General features: G+C 44.4%; 1 protein-coding gene across 8 annotated transcripts in view; it reads right to left on the reverse strand.

Annotated features, from left to right (window-relative positions):
• Positions 1 to 17,061, reverse strand: part of LRP11 (LDL receptor related protein 11) — an 84,022-nt gene extending 66,961 nt beyond the window's left edge. For 5 of the 8 annotated variants that reach the window (XM_069598681.1, XM_069598684.1, XM_069598683.1 and 2 more), the window contains exons 1-2: positions 16,030 to 17,061; positions 7,725 to 7,882 (exon numbers count right to left, since the gene is read on the reverse strand). In XM_069598681.1, coding sequence (XP_069454782.1) covers positions 7,725 to 7,882; positions 16,030 to 16,663 — 792 coding nt within the window. In that variant the 5' untranslated portion in view covers positions 16,664 to 17,061. The remainder of the gene's footprint in view (positions 1 to 7,724; positions 7,883 to 16,029) is intronic. The other 3 variants (XR_011258670.1, XR_011258669.1, XM_069598685.1) reach the window with 2 other exon arrangements.
• Between the last annotated feature and the right edge of the window lie 220 nt (positions 17,062 to 17,281).

The following is a 17,281-nucleotide window of genomic DNA, read 5'->3' on the forward strand; positions in this document are numbered from 1 at the left end:
ATGAGGTGGCCAAAGTAGTGGAGTTTCAGCTTTAGCATCATTCCTTCCAAAGAAATCCCAGGGCTGATCTCCTTCAGAATAGACTAGTTGGATCTCCTTGCAGTCCAAGGGACTCTCAAGAGCCCTCTCCAGCATCACAGTTCAAACGCATCAATTCTTCAGTGCTCAGTCTTCTTCACAGACCAACTCTCACATACATACATGACCACAGGAAAAACCATAGCCTTGACTAGACGGACTTTGTTGACAAAGTAATGTCTCTGCTTTTGAATATGCTATCTAGGTTGGTCATAACTTTTCTTCCGAGGAGTAAGCGTCTTTGAATTTCATGGCTGCAGTCACCATCTGCAGTGATTTTCGAGCCCCCCAAAAATAAAGTCTGACACTGTTTCCACTGGTTCCCCATCTATTTGCCTTGAAGTGATGGGACCAGATGCCATGATCTTCATTTTCTGAATGTTGAGCTTTAAGCCAACTTTTTCACTCTCCTCTTTCACTTTCATCAAGAGGCTTTTTAGTTCCTCTTCACTTTTCTGCCATAAGGGTGGTGTCATCTGCTTATCTGAGGTTCTTGATATTTCTCCCGGCAATCTTGATTCCAGCTTGTGCTTCTTCCAGCCCAGTGTTTCTCATGATGTACTCTGCATATAAGTTAAATAAGCAGGGTGACAATATACAGCCTTGACGGACTCCTTTTCCTATTTGGAACCAGTCTGTTGTTCCATGTCCAGTTCTAACTGTTGCTTCCTGACCTGCATACAGATTTCTCAAGAGGCAGGTCAGGTGGCCTGGTATTCCCATCTCTTTCAGAATTTTCCACAGTTTATTGTGATCCACACAGTCAAAGGCTTTGGCATAGTCAAAAAAGCAGAAAGAGATGTTTTTCTAGAACTCTCTTGCTTTTTCCATTAAGGGGATCTAAAAATGAGATTAATTAGGAGACCAGTCATTCAGTCTCATGAAACTTGAGTTTTATCAAAAGGGACCCATGTCTCTGTTTGCTCAAGACAGTCTCAGTTTATCTCTATGGTCCTGGTGTAATTATTATTTCCACTTTCCAAACATGTGTCAATGTAGATAGTTCTCCTATCTGTTTGTAAAGATTAATTATTTATAGCAGACACACCAGTGTGCAATTGGTTTTAAGTTAATAATGAAGTTATTAGTGTAAACAATATCCATCCTTTAGTAGGCTTCCGTTACATGTAGCTCCACCTCAAACGCAGGAGACATGGGTGGGGAAGATTCCCTGGAGAAGAGAATGGCAATCCACTCCAGTATTCTTCCTGAAGAATCCCCACAGACAGAGAGGAGCCTGGCAGGCTACAGTCCATGGAATCACAAAGAGTCAGACACGACTGAGTGACTAACACTTTCACACATGGTATTTTAAGACAGTTTAGCTCAGTTTTTCACATCTGATGAATGGAAATCAATCTATAGATTTATGAATTTCAAATCTCCCTGAACATTGTCATACTCTGTATCATATTTTATATTCTGACTTCAGATTTAATGTATTACATTAAATAATCTTGAAACTCAGCAACATATAATGGACTATCTGAAAAAAGTGTCTTCTTACATTTAAGAATGTGTTATAGAATTTTGCTATTTCAAATCCTGAAAGATGATGCTGTGAAAGTGCTGCACTCAGTATGCCCGCAAATTTGGAAAACTCAGCAGTGGCCACAGGACTGGAAAAGGTCAGTTTTCATTCCAATCCCAAAGAAAGGCAACACCAAAGAATGCTCAAACTATCGCACAATTGCACTCATCTCACATGCTAGTAAAGTAATGCTCAAAATTCTCCAAGCCAGGCTTCAGCAATACATGAACTGTGAACTTCCTGATGTTCAAGCTGGTTTTAGAAAAGGCAGAGGAACCAGAGATCAAATTGCCAACATCCGCTGGGTCATCGAAAAAGCGAGAGAGTTCCAGAAAAACATCTATTTCTGCTTTTTTGACTATGCCAAAGCCTTTGACTGTGTGGATCACAATAAACTGTGGAAAATTCTGAAAGAGATGGGAATACCAGGCCACCTGACCTGCCTCTTGAGAAATCTGTATGCAGGTCAGGAAGCAACAGTTAGAACTGGACATGGAACAACAGACTGGTTCCAAATAGGAAAAGGAGTCCGTCAAGGCTGTATATTCTGTCACCCTGCTTATTTAACTTATATGCAGAGTACATTATGAGAAACGCTGGACTGGAAGCAACACAAGCTGGAATCAAGATTGCCGGGAGAAATATCAAGAACCTCAGATAAGCAGATGACACCACCCTTATGGCAGGAAGGTGAAGAGGAACTAAACAGCCTCTTGATGAAAGTGAAAGAGGAGAGTGAAAAAGTTGGCTTAAAGCTCAACATTCAGAAAATGAAGATCATGGCATCTGGTCCCATCACTTCAAGGCAAATAGATGGGGAACCAGTGGAAACAGTGTCAGACTTTATTTTTGGGGGGCTCGAAAATCACTGCAGATGGTGACTGCAGCCATGAAATTCAAAGACGCTTACTCCTTGGAAGAAAAGTTATGACCAACCTAGATAGCATACTGAAAAGCAGAGGGACATGACTTTGCCAACAAAGGTCCATCTAGCCAAGGCTATGGTTTTTCCAGTAGTCATGTATGGATGTGAGAGTTGGACTGTGAAGAAGGCTGAGCACCGAAGAATTGATGCTTTTGAACTGTGGTGTTGGAGAAGACTCTTGAGAGTCCCTTGGACTGCAAGGAGATCCAACCAGTCCATTCTAAAGGAGATCATCCCTGGGTGTTCTTTGGAAGGAAAGATGCTAAAGCTGAAACCCCAGTTCTTTGGCCACCTCATGCGAAGAGTTGACTCATTTGAAAAGACTCTGATGCTGGGAGGGATTGGGGGCAGGAGGAGAAGACAGGAGAGATGAGTGAGGATGAGATGGCTGGATGGCATCACTGACTCGATGGACGTGAGTCTGAGTGAATTCCGGGAATTGGTGGTGGACAGGGAGCCCTGGCGTGCTGCGATTCATGGGGTTGCAAAGACTCGGACACGACTGAGCGACTGAACTGAACTGATATATAATATGTATATATATAATTATTTATAAATAATTATAAATAATCACTGTAAAACAGTTGCAGTTTGAGAGCAAATAGCTCCTCTCTTGCAGGCTTTGTTGCTAGATGGTGGCTTTATAGTTTTAGGTCTATGAGCTATCACTGTTATAACTTGGCTGGGGAATCGGTCCACAATTTCCTCTTTTTTCTTTCCTTAGTTCTTCTGACCAGAGATGGAATCCCCACCTGCTGCAGTGGAAGTTCAGAGTCCTAACCACTGGACTGCCAGGGAAGCCCCACACATTTTCCTTTTTAGTCATCCTTAAATGCTTAATTTTGTTACTTCTTTATAAATACCTTCAGTAAATTTAATGCTGAATCATAAGCATTATTTTTATTTGGCATTCACACGCACAATTCATAATCCACAGAATAAAGCTTTTCATATCAACTATGAAAATCTAGGTGATCATAGAGACAGATTTGCAATTGCTTGAACAAATATATCCATGAGTGCCAGTTAATAGTCAGCATCCACCTCAAGGGAACTCTCATAGAGGTCTGATCAGTGGCTTGTTCATGCACCTTTTCCGATCAATCTTGAAAGTAAAAGTGAAAGTGTTAGTCGCTCAGTTGTGTACGATTCTGTGACCCCATGGTCTGTCCATGGAATTCTCCAGGCAAGAATGTGGGAGTGGGTTGTCCTTCCCTTCTCCAGGGGATCTTCCTGACCCAGAGATTGAACGTGGGTCTCCTGCACTGCAGGCAGATTTTTTACTGTCTGAGCTACCAGGGAAGCCGTCTTTAAGGCTTAAGATTAATCAATCTTAATTTATTTAAGATTTAATTAATTCTCAGAAATTTCAGTAAAAATGTATTAATTTTGCAGCTGACACAATGCACAGAGGAATAATAAACATTGGCTTGGCAAAATGTTCATTTGAGTTTTTCATCAGGTTTAACATCTTACAGAAAAACCCAAACAAAAAATTTTTTTAAAACTCTAAATTTTTTATTGGGATATATAGCCAGTTAACAATGTGACAGTTTCAGGTGAACAGTGAAGGGACTGTTCATACATAAACAAACTTTTTTGCCAAGCCCAATATAATGGTGATACTCAAAGTTCAAAAATTATTTCTGTTGTAGCTGAAAACTACACTTAAGTATAAAAGGGATCAACATATGGCCTTGCAGTCAGGTTCAATAAATCAATTACACAAACACAGAATGGGGGAGACCTCAAGATGGCAATTTGTGTGGAAAGATGATGCAGGCTTTGGGTGTTCCTTCTAATGGAAAGCTCAACATGAACCTACCCTGGAAGAGGAAATGGCAACCTACTCCAGCATTTGCTTGGAAAACCCCATGGACAGAGGAGCCTGGCGGGTTACAGTCTGTGGTGTCACAAAGAGTTGGACATGACTCAGCATGCATATTTTCAGTTTCTGATGGAAACGTCAACATGAAGTTATAGTGAGAAGCAGATATTAAAATGGTTTATGTAAGTGAATCTTCATTAGTAGAAGTGAGACAATGTCTGGACCACAGGAGGTACTAGTCTGTCAGGAAGAACCACAGTTTAAGTATTGGTTTCAACTAGGGGGTTCAGATTTTAAGAACGGCATGGGTGAACCTGAGAAAATCTAAAAAAAGACTGAATGGTGGACAGTTTAAGAGCCAATTCATGTGAGGAACATTGTAAGAAATGGGAGTGTTGAGTTCTGAGAACACCATTTTCAGTGGTGACATTCATTAAAAAAAAACAAAAACGAACTTTAATTGCTGCTGTATAGAATAAAAAGATGTATTCAGTGCTTTTTCAAAAGGAAGACCCAACATAGGTGCATAGAAGTAACAGGGAGGCACATCCTATTGGCCCAGTAATGAGAGCTGATTCCAGATGTCACAGGACATGATGCGAACTAGTGAGCTTTCATCTCTGGAAATACCAGGCAGACTGCATGACCACTAGAAGGGAGGTGAAAGCAGAGGCTCTTGTATGGATAGGGGACTGGGTAAGATGCTGGTCGAAGGTCTGATCCAGTTCTAAGACTGTATAGTCTTTGGCTAAATCAACGTGCTTAAATCAGTCTTGAGGGACTAGCTGATTACTGTTCTTGTTTTCATCCCAAGAGCAGAGAAATCAGTATTTCCTCACAGTGGGAAGAGCCTGTGGAGATGAAGGAAGGAGGAGACAGCCACCTGCAAGCCAAGGAGAGAGGCCTTAGAAGATGGTAGACCTGCTGACACCTTGACCTTGGACTTCCAGCCTCCAGGACTTGAGAAATGCATTGTTTAAGCCATCCAGCCTGTGATATTCTGCTATGGTAGCCCTGGCAAACCAACCCAGATTTGTCTCCACCTTCTCTGACTGGAGTGATTTGGATGAAGTTTATCTGCCTAAGCCAGGAAATACTCTTATCTACAAAGAGGCCCAGCAGGGTTAATAAAAAGCCACTTTCCTAAGGACTGAAGACTGTTGATACAGCAATTCAACGTCTGGGTATTTATCTGAAGGAAAGAAAAACGCTAACTTGAAAAGACATATAGGATTTCCCTGGTGTTCCAGTGGTTAAGAATCTGCCTGCCATGCAGGGGACATGGGTTCAATCCTCGGTCCAGGAAAATTCCATGTGCCATGTGGCCACAAACTGAGCCCACACCGCAACTACTGAAGCCGAGCCGAGTACTCTAGAGCTTGTGCTCCACAACAAGAGAAGCCCCTGCAGTGAGCACCCTTGCGCTGAAACTAGAGAGTAGCCCCTGCTCGCCACAACTAAAGAAAGCCCGCGCACAGCAAGGAAGACCCAGAGCAGCCAAAAAGAAAATAAATAAAATTTTAAAAAGATATATGCACCCCATGTTCACTGCCGTGTTATTATGATAGCCAAGATATGGAAACAGCCTAAACATCCATCAACTGTTAAGAGCAAAATGAAAATATGGTATACAAAAAGAAGGAAGTCTTGCCATTTGCAACAACATGGATGGTCCTTGAGGTCATTTTTATGGCAAATGAAATAAACCAGACAGAAAAATTAAATATTGTATGATCTCACACTTACATGGAATGTAAAACAAACAAATGAACAAAAAACCCCAAACCAAGCTCAGAGATACAGTGAACAGACCGGTGGTTGCCAGAGGCAGGGGGCAGGGCTAGGTGAAAGGAGTCAAAAGGTACAGATTTCCAGTCATAAAATAAATAAGCCATGGGATGTAATGTACAGCATGGTGATTTTAGTCAATAACACTGTCTCTTATTTGAAAGTTGCTGACAAAGGTCTGTCTAGTCAAGGCTATGGTTTTTCCAGTAGTCATGTATGAATGTGAGAGTTGGACTGTGAAGAAAGCTGAGCACCAAAGAATTGATGCTTTTGAACTGTGGTGTTGGAGAAGACTCTTGAGAGGCCCTTGGACTGAAAGGAGAGCCAACCAGTCTATTCTGAAGGAGATCAGCCCTGGGATTTCTTTGGAAGGAATGATGCTAAAGCTGAAACTCCACTACTTTGGCCACCTCATGCAAAGAGTTGACTCATTGGAAAATGCTCTGATGCTGGGAGGGATTGAGGGCAGGAGGAGAAGGGGACGACAGAGGATGAGATGGCTGGATGGCATCACGGACTCGATGGACGTGAGTCTGAGTAAACTCTGGGAGTTGGTGATGGACAGGGAGGCCTGGCATGCTGCTATTCATGGGGTTGCAGAGTCAGACATGACTGAGTGACTGAACTGAACTGAACTGAAGAGAGTAAATCATAACAGTTGTTACCACAAGAAAAAAAAATTGTAACTTTGTGTGGTGACAGGTGTTAACTAGACTTACTGTGATGATCATTGCACAATATATATGTATATCAAGTCATGATGTCCTACATCTGAAACTGATATAATGTTGCACGTCAGTTACATCTTAATTGAGTTTAGGTAGGCACTGGACAAGAGGCTCATTCCCATCAGCTGCAATTCCAGCCCAGGTAAGTCTTATGAAAATCAGTGAGGAGCACTTCATAGGAGGCCTTGATGTCAAACTCTCCTCACTTAATTAACTCAACTAACTCAGGCAGGCCTAATGCTAAGTGAGAAGCTTGCTTTCTGGATCATGTAAACAGTAAGTTCATTTTGTTGTTATTTTCCTCTCTATGCGCTTTTGTATTTTTCATATTTTCTACTTGAGCTCTGAACTGAAACAAAGAAGAAAGGAAAATACATAATGCTTTTAACATTTCTTAAATGTTTTAAAAACATTTTTTAATCCGAGTCAACAAAACAAAGCATGAGTCTTCCCCCTTGAAGCTTTTAAGTGCTCTGGAGAAGTTGAGAAAAAAGCAAGAAAGAAGGTAAGCTTTAAAACACATGGCCAGGGTCCTCCCTGGTGGTCCAGGACTGAGGACTCCATGCACTCACTGCCAAGGGCCTGGGTTCTATCCCTGGTTGGGAAGCTAAGATCCTACAAGCTGAACGATGTGGTCAAAAAAATGAAATAAGAACAAAACACATGGTCAGGATCACTGTTTACTCAGAAGAAAAGTAAATTGATATAATAAGACACTTTTTCAACAACCATTTTTATGCTTTCTCCATTTTACACTTCTGCCAATTTACAGACTTCCGGGGAATGTAAGTAGAAAGATCATTTTGCTGAAACATTAGTTTTCTTTACAATTACAACATGAATTACCTTCATGTCCACTGTCGGGTCACCCTGCAGCAGTGTCCACTCATACTGGACGATAGCGTGGTCATCTGTGCTTTCTCGGCCGTCCAGAATCACGCCATCTGTGGGCAGATGCAAAACCACATCCTGCCCAGCCTTGCTGAGTGGAGGCTCGTCCTTTTCTGTGAAAGAAAATAATTCATAGGAGAAATGATTCCCTATTTTTTCTCATTTATTATGAGAGGTATTTTTGCCAAGAGGATGTATAGCAACTGAAAGTTATTTTCTTATTTTCATTGCAATAAATTAAATCTGGAAAGTTAAGACAGGTTCTTGGATTCACATAAAATTCACTTGGAATCCAATTTTCATCTAGGAAAACCGAAGAGGTTCACAGTTTCTTACTAGTTTTTATAAGGGAAGCTGACACAGAATTTGAGATATCCTAAAATATTAATAGCGAACAAGTGTGTATTGATATTTAGCTTTTCTCCTTCATGGTAATTCTCACTGTGTCCACTAAATATTAAACATGATGGACAGCTGCTCCAGGGATGATTGATAGAAGCCATCAGATACGGAAAACATTCTTAAGAGCAGAATTGTGGATATTTTACTTGATTTAAGCGTCTTATTAGTAAACTTATGCAAATGCACATGTATTTTGATGAAGCTTAGTAATTTCTTTTTTGATGTGGACCATTGTTAAAGTCTTCATTGAATTTATTACAGTATTTCTTCCGTTTCATGTTTTGGTTTTTTAGCCATGAGGCATGTGGGACTTGGAACCCCCACCAAGGATCAAACCTGCACGCACGGCCCCCACCCCCAGCATTGGAAGGTGAAGTCCTAACCACTGGGCCACCAGGGAAGTCCCCAAAACTTAGTAATTTAGCTGGGAAGAAACAACTCTGCAGGCTTTTGTAATACATCCTTCTTGGCATCCACTATTCCACTATCTCCTTCCTCCTCTAGCACCAAAACTTGATCTGAATTTTGGGCTGGACTTCCTTAACTTGTTTTGAATGATGTTGCTAAGACAGTGCTCTCTTTCTGCACAGCTGAAGTTGCCCTCCAAGCAAACTTCTAAGGGCCAATCCAGATACCCACTGCCTTGCAGAGGAAAAGTTAAAGTTTTACATAACCTCCTTCTCCTGCCTCCGTAACTCAGCTTGCCCCTTGCAAAGTCTAGATCACGTAGGTCACATAGTCTCAGAAAATGGGGACTTGCAATACTAGGAACTGGAGCTTATCTCGCTCACCCTTGTTCTGCTCTTGTTATCACTCAGCTCCTGCAAACCTGCTTAATCATGCCTGTCCAGGTCAGGCATCCCCCTCCCCATCTTGACCACTGTTCCCCCACATGAGAAATCCCTTAGTTTAAACCAGCCTATTAATAGCTAGTGTTGCCCACTACAGTCTGTCTATAAAAACTCTGTAATCCCTTTGTTCGGGGCTCAGAGCTTAGAGTGTTAACTCCTCTGGGCCCGCTGGTGTAATAAACCTGACTTCTCCAGCTCTCCAAGTGTGGTGCTTGGTTTCTCGAGTACTGGTTTCTGCAACAGCCTGATATTTGAAGCTAGCAGTAATCCTATTATTTTCTCAGACTGCAAGGAGATCAAACCAGTAAACCCGAAAGGAAATCAACCTTGAATGTTCATTGGAAGGACTGATGCAGAAGCTGAAGCTCCAATACTTTGGCCACCTGATGCAAAGAGCTGACTCATTGAAAAAGACCCTGATGCTAGGAAAGGTTGAGGGCAGGAGGAGAAGGGGGCAGCAGAGGATGAGATGGTTGGATGGCATCACTGACTCAGTGGACATTAGTTTGAGAAAACTCCAGGAGATGGTAGAGGACATCCCACCATTGCACGCTTAGATGGCGTGCGGCAATCCATGGGATCACAAAGAGCAGAACACGACTCAGTGACTAACACAAGGAATCAGCACACTTGCTGTTGCCGAAGGGTATATATTCCTATTGAGAAAATGAGTCCCATTTTTACAGTCATTTAAAACAATGAGGACTAGTAATCAAATTATGTCACATAAGCAACCCCTGCCTTAGAAGAAAATTGGTCTGTTTTTTACCCCTTGAGCAAAGAGCCAGTGCTTGATAATTTTATTCTGCTTCTCCCAGGGAAGCAGAGAGATGACAACTGCTTTACTAATAGGCCCTCTTTTAGTTCTATAGAGAGCTTTCCTTTGCTTCTGGAAGGTTCATCACTTTCCACACAATGGTCTACTACATTACAATTCTGGAATCTTTTGTGCCTTGCTGCAAAGCTTGTGAGATCTTAGTTCCCCAACCGGGATTGAACACTCGCCCATTGTGGAAGTGGAAGAAGAGCGGAATCCTAACCCCCAGACTGCCAGGGAAGTCCTAGGCCCTCAAAGATTTAACCAAAAATATTTAAGATGGAAAAATCAGATAAGCTCGGAAATACTGCACATATTATAAACCTAATCCTGGCCCTCCTGGAAGAAAAAGAAAATCACTGTAGTCATTCACTTTTCTTTAGGGAAGCTTAAAGATATGGTTTATGAACACAGTAAAATCTTCATATCCTCTAAATTGGTCCTTGTATCAGAAATAGTAGAACTGTATTTCCTCCTCAGTTTAAGTCCAGGCAAATTACACTGTATAATGTATTTAAAAATAAGTCAGAGCTGGGACTTCCCTGGTGGTCCAGTGGTTAAAAAATCCGCTTGCCATGGAAGGGGACACAGGTTCGATCCCTAGTCTGGAAACTAAGATCCCACAAGCAGTGGGGCAACTAAGCTCATACACCATAACTACTGAGCCCTAGAGCCTGAGAGCCCGAGCTCTGCAACAAGAGAAGCCGCCACAATGAGAGGCCCGCGCACTGAAACCAGAGAAAGCCCGCATGCAGCAGTGAAGAGCTGATACGACCATAAATAAACACACAAGTAAATAAAATCTTAAAAATAAAACAACCCAGAGCGATTTGGCTTAGGTGACTTAAGCCAGAAACAGGTCTTAAAAATAAGCAAATGACAACAAAAAGAGGAAAGGAGTGTGCCGTCATTCAAGAAAAATTTTGACTTAATGAAGAACAAGCTTAAATGTCACTTTGAGTTTTTGTTATAAAAATGTAATAAGCCAGCGTGAAGTACTCTGGAAACACTGATTTCTTTTGAAGATTAAGCATATTTGGTATGATCCACAGAGATGAAATAAAACTCATATCCATCTTGATGGAGCATATCAAGGTGCTACGTTACGCAGAGAGGTATATTAACTACTCTGATTTTCTATATGTTGCTCTGAACAACGCCTTATTGACAAGAAAGAGGAATCTGGGTCTTATTGCATGGGCACCAATAGTCAAGGCTAAGGATATGGAAGGGGGGCCAGCCAGACTAAGAGAAGAGGCTTAGATATTAAAGGTCAAAGTCCATCTTGATTTTTCTGTTTGTTTGCTTTTGTGACCTTTTTTCATTGTGCATTTTTCTTAATTGCAACATGTCAGGAAAAAGTTATTTACAACCGCAATATGATTGTCTTCATTTTTGGCATGTATTGTTGGTCTTTCCCCATCTGAGCTGCCAATAATAGCAATTAATGTTGGTGATGCTGGTGTTTAGCTAGTCGGTTGCGTCCAACTCTTTACCACCCTGTGGACCATAGCCTGCCAGGTTCCTCTGTCCACGGGATTTCCCAGGCAGGAATACTGGAGTGGACAGCCATTCCATTCTCCAGAGTATCTTCCCCACCTAGGGATTGAACCCGGGTCTTCTGCATTGCAGGCAGATTCTTTACCACTGAGCCACCAGGGAAACCCAATAATAAGTAACAACTACTGTTTATTGGGTGACTTCTTTGTATCAGGCATCACATGAAGCATTTTTGAGCCATAAATTCACCCAATTTTCACAAGTCTCTGAAGAAACTAGGTCAGATTGGCTAACTTAGTTGCCTAAGACCACACAAGTGATAAATTTGTCAGTTGAGATGTCAGCTCAGATCTGTCTAACGGAAAGGCTCCACGTAACCCACTATATTTTGGGAGCACTCACATGTATTCTAGTTACAGTAAATATAAAGTTACATCCTGAATTAACCTAACCTATTGATGTATTCTTACTTATTGATGGTTATTCATACATCCTACCATTGCTTGGGTCACTGCATAAACTGCACAGTTGCCACTTTAAGTCCCTAGCCTCTACCACTGGACGTTACTTTGTTACCAGTTTTCTTCATCATCATACATAATGCCACAATAATTTTTTTGCTCATACTTTTCTTTAGCATGGATCATTTTCCTTAAAACATATCTCAGGAGAATGAATATTTTAATATTCTCTGATATCTTTCCTGATTGATTTCCAAAAGAGACATTTCAATGTACACTTTCAGTGACCATGTATGATTAGAAGTTCTCCACATGCATACCAACGTAACTCTTCAGTAAATGTATTATTGCCAGTGTAATAACAGCGCATGTGTGTGTGCTAAGTTGCTTTAGTTGTGTCCGACTCTTTGTGACCCTCTGGACTTGTACTCTGCCAGGCTCCTCTGTCCATGGGATCCTCCAGGCAAGAATACTGGAGTGGGTTCCCGAGCCCTCCTCCAGGGGATCCTCCTGACCCAGGGACTGAAAGAGTCTCTAAGGTCTCCTGCATTGGCAGGTAGGTTCTTTACCACTAGTGCCACCTGGGAACAGTAAGCTGGTATTATCTGCATTTCTCTGCTTACTTCTAAGGTTGAACATTTTTCCATGTTTATCAATTAAATATCCTCTTCTGGAAACTGTTCATATCCTTTGCCTACTTCTTTTTGTTTTTCCTACTAATTCACATAACCAGATCTCCTGCATTGCAGATGGATTCTTTATCAGCTGAGCTACCAGAGAAGCTCCTGATTCACATAAGCTTACTATTAATATAATAAATACACTGGTCTCATATCTTCCCAGACTTCTATTTGCAATTTCTTTTGTTTCTTGACATAATGAAGTTTTTCAAAACATGTGTATACTACATCCTTTCTCTTCGTGATCTCTTTAATCGATTAGAAAGTTATCTTCCCCCCAGATGTGTAATAGTGGATTTATTTTCTTCAAATCTTCTATGTATGGAGTAACCTATGGCCTAATTTTTTAAAAAATTATTTAATTCTTTAACTCATTTGGAATTTCTGTGTGATCAGAGTTGCAGGTCTCAATGTATACCCACTGGTTATCTCAATAGTATTACATGATTATTTGCAACTCTTTTGTGATATTTATTTTTAACACAAAAGGGAGAGGTTGAAAATGTGAGAAGCATGCAATAGGTCAGGCACTCACGGAGGGATGAGCTTTGAACCTTCCCAGGTCAGTTCTTTCCTTTGCTCTTGGAGTAGATGAGAGAGAGGCCTGGGGTGGCTACACATGGGTTTAGAGAGGGGATGGCAGAGTGCTGTCCAACATTGACTTTCCCTAATACAGATGCAAGCCTGACTTCTCAGATTACCCAGCGTTTGCCCAGAGAGCCTGGTTTTCAGGCTGAATATCCAGTGGAAAGAGCATAAGGGTGCTGGCCCTTGAGCTCTTGGAGACTGTATTCTCTGAGTCCTCTGAGGTCCTAACTGCTCCACTCCCTCCTTCCTGCTGCTCCTCACTTTCATCAGAAAACATAGACCCCCCCAGGTCCTCCAGTCAGCCACACAATACAGCCAAGCTCCCATAGAGACATCAGGTACGTGGGAACCGCCTTTCTAATTCACAAAGCATGTCCACCCTTGATCCTCATGACAGCCCAGCTGGAAGGCAAGGCCAGCACTCAAGTCCTAAGAGGATGAGCAGGGAACCTCATGGAGAAGAGCCGGCTCTCAAATTCAGGACTCAGGACCGCAAGCCCCCTGCCCTGCCCTTTGCACACGACTGCAGGCAGATTGCGTCAGTTCAGCACACCTCTCTCTCCAGCATACTCCACTCCTTCCCACCTCCTCCCATCATTCCAGGTAGCTGCTTAGTCAGTCTCATCCTGGAAACTGTACTGAGGGCATCTCTGCTTCCAGGTGTCCTGATGCTGTTGGAGAAAGCATTCAAGTTGCCCCGGAATACAGCTCCACAACTCACAGAGCACAGCTCACGACTCATAGAGCACAGCTCACAGCTCACATAACAGCTCACAGCTCCACAAAACACAGGTCACAACTCACACAACACAGCTCACAACTCACACAACACAGGTCACAACTCACACAACACAGTTCACAACTCACATAACACAGCTAACAACTCACACAGCACAGCTCACAACTTACGATGCATAGCTCCACAAAGCAGGTGCTATGGGACCTTTGGGCAGGTTACTTTCTCTCACCAAGCCTTCGAGTACCCTGGGGATTATGAGAGAACCTAGATTTGGAAAGGACAGATTTGTGAGGACAGAGTGAGTTCACGTGTCTAAGGAGCTTATAGCAGTACCACTTATCAAACTCAATACATGTCCACAAAGAACAGGGCTGATGGGGTCTGCTATAACAACAAACAGGGCTGATGGGGTCCGCTAAAAATGTGTACTGCGCAATTCCACCTGGCCCCCTGCCCTTTTTTCATGGTCCTTGTATTCACCTCAAATGGACCCTAAAACATTTTCTGTAAAATTCTAAACCATTTTTATGCTCCTTTAGCTTTAAACTACTTGTGCTCACAGCTTCAGAAAAACAAAAAACATTCATGAAGGAACCACTTAGTTTCAGAAGCACAGGGACCTTCAGGAGGTTAAGGATCTAGGCAGGAAAAACACAAGACACTCGGGTAGAGTGACCTTTGCCCTCTCTGCAGACAGAATGAGGGCATTTGGGTCAAGCAGCACCCTTCCATGTGTCCATATTCCTGGGATCCAAAGAACTTGTGAGCAGGGCAGCTCTTTTCCTGGATAAGGACCAAGCCCAGTGGTCATCTGGGTGTACCCTTGAGCATCTCCAAAGTGAATTACTAGACAAACTCCCTCCCACCCCGCGCCCAGAGAAAGGAAGGTCAAAAAAGGGAGAAGAAAAAATGATCCAGAAACTTCTACAATAAACCAAAGTCCCTCCCCCCCACCCCCCATGGTGGATATATTCTTTCCTTGTTTCCACTTTCCTTTCTGTTTCCACTGGCTTATAAGAAAGTTCCATTTGGCAATGCTGGTTTCCTCCAGTTGTGCAGTGAGAAGGGAAAGGGATTTTGTTTCATTGGTGCTGGGATTTATTTTTGAGTCCCTGCTTGGGCAGAGGAAAGATGTGTGTCTAACAGCCATGAGTAGGCTGAGGGACGCATGTGAAACTGCCTCCTGTCTCCACTTCAGGGAGAAAACTTTGGGGTCCTTTGCAGTGTGTGCCTCAAGGCCTAGAAATCTTGGGTGACCTTGGATGTTTATTCCACTGGATGTGGGAAGGGAGATGGGCCATTGTGGACACAGATTTCCAGACCATTCTCTTTGGACCTAAAGGTCATGGAGACTCCAGATTTCCAAAGTGGCTGAGGCTACGCCCCTCTAGTCTTGTTATGGTTCCACTCTTGTGTCATCATAAACCAAACAGCAACAGAGTGCAATCAAACACACTCAGCTGAACACAAGCAGGCCCAATCAAGGTTTCAGTTCCTGAGATCTTATCTCCAACTGCCACTTTTTTTTTTTTTGCCTCCTGTTTGGGTCTTAATTCTCATTCTGATCATCCCCAGAATAAAAACCATCAAACGAAAAGCATCCTTTTTAGCTCCTCTTCAAAAGAGAGGTGCTTTAAACTTCATTTTCAATTAATCGAGTTCCTTTTCTCCCCACTCCTTAAAAAAGAGAACCATAGTTCATAGGAAATAGTTAGACCCACTTCAAAATAACCTTACCTATTCCCTTCCGAATTTTGTCTGATGAAAGCAACTTTAGGTGGAATCATGGACCCTGAGAGCCAACCTAAGAGATAAGGGTGTGCTATGAGCAATCTGGCATCTAATTAGATTTTGCTCTTGTAATCACTTGACACAGACCATATCTTGTAAGAATCTGAGACTAAAATAGACTTTCTCCCCTGAACTTTTCTCTTCCGTTAAATCGAATTTCTGTGAATCCTTTCGGATCAGCATTCCTCCCTAAGCTTAGAAGAATTCCAGAAGCAGTCCACCATGTCTGCTTCCACCCAATCTACTGGGGGTTTCTCAAAAACCATCCCTAGGACTGAGACATCAAAGCCAGATGTTTTATTTCTGACTTGACTGAGGATGGCCCAGCGGTCCTGCCTAGGCAGGTCTCCCAGACACAGCCACCAGCAGGTACAAGGAAAGCGACAGCAGGGCCCAAGCGACCAGGCCCGGGCCTCGGATGGCGTGCTTACCCAGGCGAGGTGAGGCCCGGGCAAGGGCCGGGGCACCGGCTTCCAGGCCTTCCTGCTCGCTCTCTGGGGCGCGGCTGAGGCTGTAGCTGCTGTAACCTCGGTGCAGCGCAAACTTGCAGACGCTGCGGCCGCGCCAGGTGCAGTTAAAGAGGTAGCAGCCGAGCGCGGCGGCTGGGGGCGCGGGCCGCCGGGGCAGCTCCACCACTGCCACGGAGCAGTGTGGCTCGAGGCAGCAAGCCTGCAGGCACTGCCGCCAGTCCCTCACGGCCGCCGGCGCGCTCAAGAAGCTGGCGCCGGCTGCGATCGAGTCCTTGGTGCGGATGATGGCGTCGGGCCTGGCCCTGTAGCCGCCGCCCCCGGGGCCCGGGCAGCCTTCCTGGGGGTCGCCGCCTGCGCGCAGCTCGAGTTCCAGCTCCTCCTGCGGCCTTTCCTGCTGCAGCTGTCGGCGGAACTCCTCCAGCAGCTGCTCCACCCCCGAGAGCTGCGCATGCAGCTCGGACAGCGGCGCGGAGGGCGAGCCGGCCGCGCGACCACCGGGCAGCCACAAGCACAGCAGCAACAGGCCGGGCAGTGCCCAACGCGGCGGCGGGCGCCTGCGCCCCGAGCCCGCGCCCTCCCGGGCGGCGGAGGCCATGGCGGGCGGCGGCGGAGGAAGTGAGGCGACGCTGGCCGTCAGAGTGCGAGGGAGACGGAAGACGGGAGAGCGCCGGCCCCGGGGTTCTACGGCGCGATCGCGGCGGGCGCTAGGCCCCGGGGACCTCAAAGCGCGGCCTCCCCGGGGCCCCGCTGCGTCCCCGAGGCCGCAGGCGCGCGGTCGCCGGCGGGAATCGTAGCGGCTGGAGGCATAGCCGGCCCGCCGCCTTGGCACCACTCCTCGTCCCTTCCTGGAAGCCCGAGCGAGAAGGCGACTCTCTGCCAGGAGCCAGGGGCAGATCGGCGAGAAGGAGGCTGAGTCTACCGGATCAGCACCCGGAGGTGAACAGCGGCCGCGGGAAGTGGGGCATGTCAAGCCCCGCCCAGCACCGCCCCTCCCGGCCCGCACCCCGCAAGCTCGGGCCCGCCCATATTCGCTTCTGTTTGTTTGTTTTTTGTGTGTGTGTGAGTGTGGGCAGGGAAGGTAGCTGTCAGATATGCAGATGACACCACCCTTATGGCAGAAAGTGAAGAAGAACTAAAACGCCTCTTGATGAAAGTGAAAGAAGAGTGTGAAAAAGTTGGTTTAAAGCTCAACATTCATTATGGCATCCGGTCC

This window comes from Ovis canadensis, chromosome 8, assembly GCF_042477335.2.
Source record: "Ovis canadensis isolate MfBH-ARS-UI-01 breed Bighorn chromosome 8, ARS-UI_OviCan_v2, whole genome shotgun sequence".
Classification (NCBI taxonomy): domain Eukaryota; kingdom Metazoa; phylum Chordata; class Mammalia; order Artiodactyla; family Bovidae; genus Ovis; species Ovis canadensis.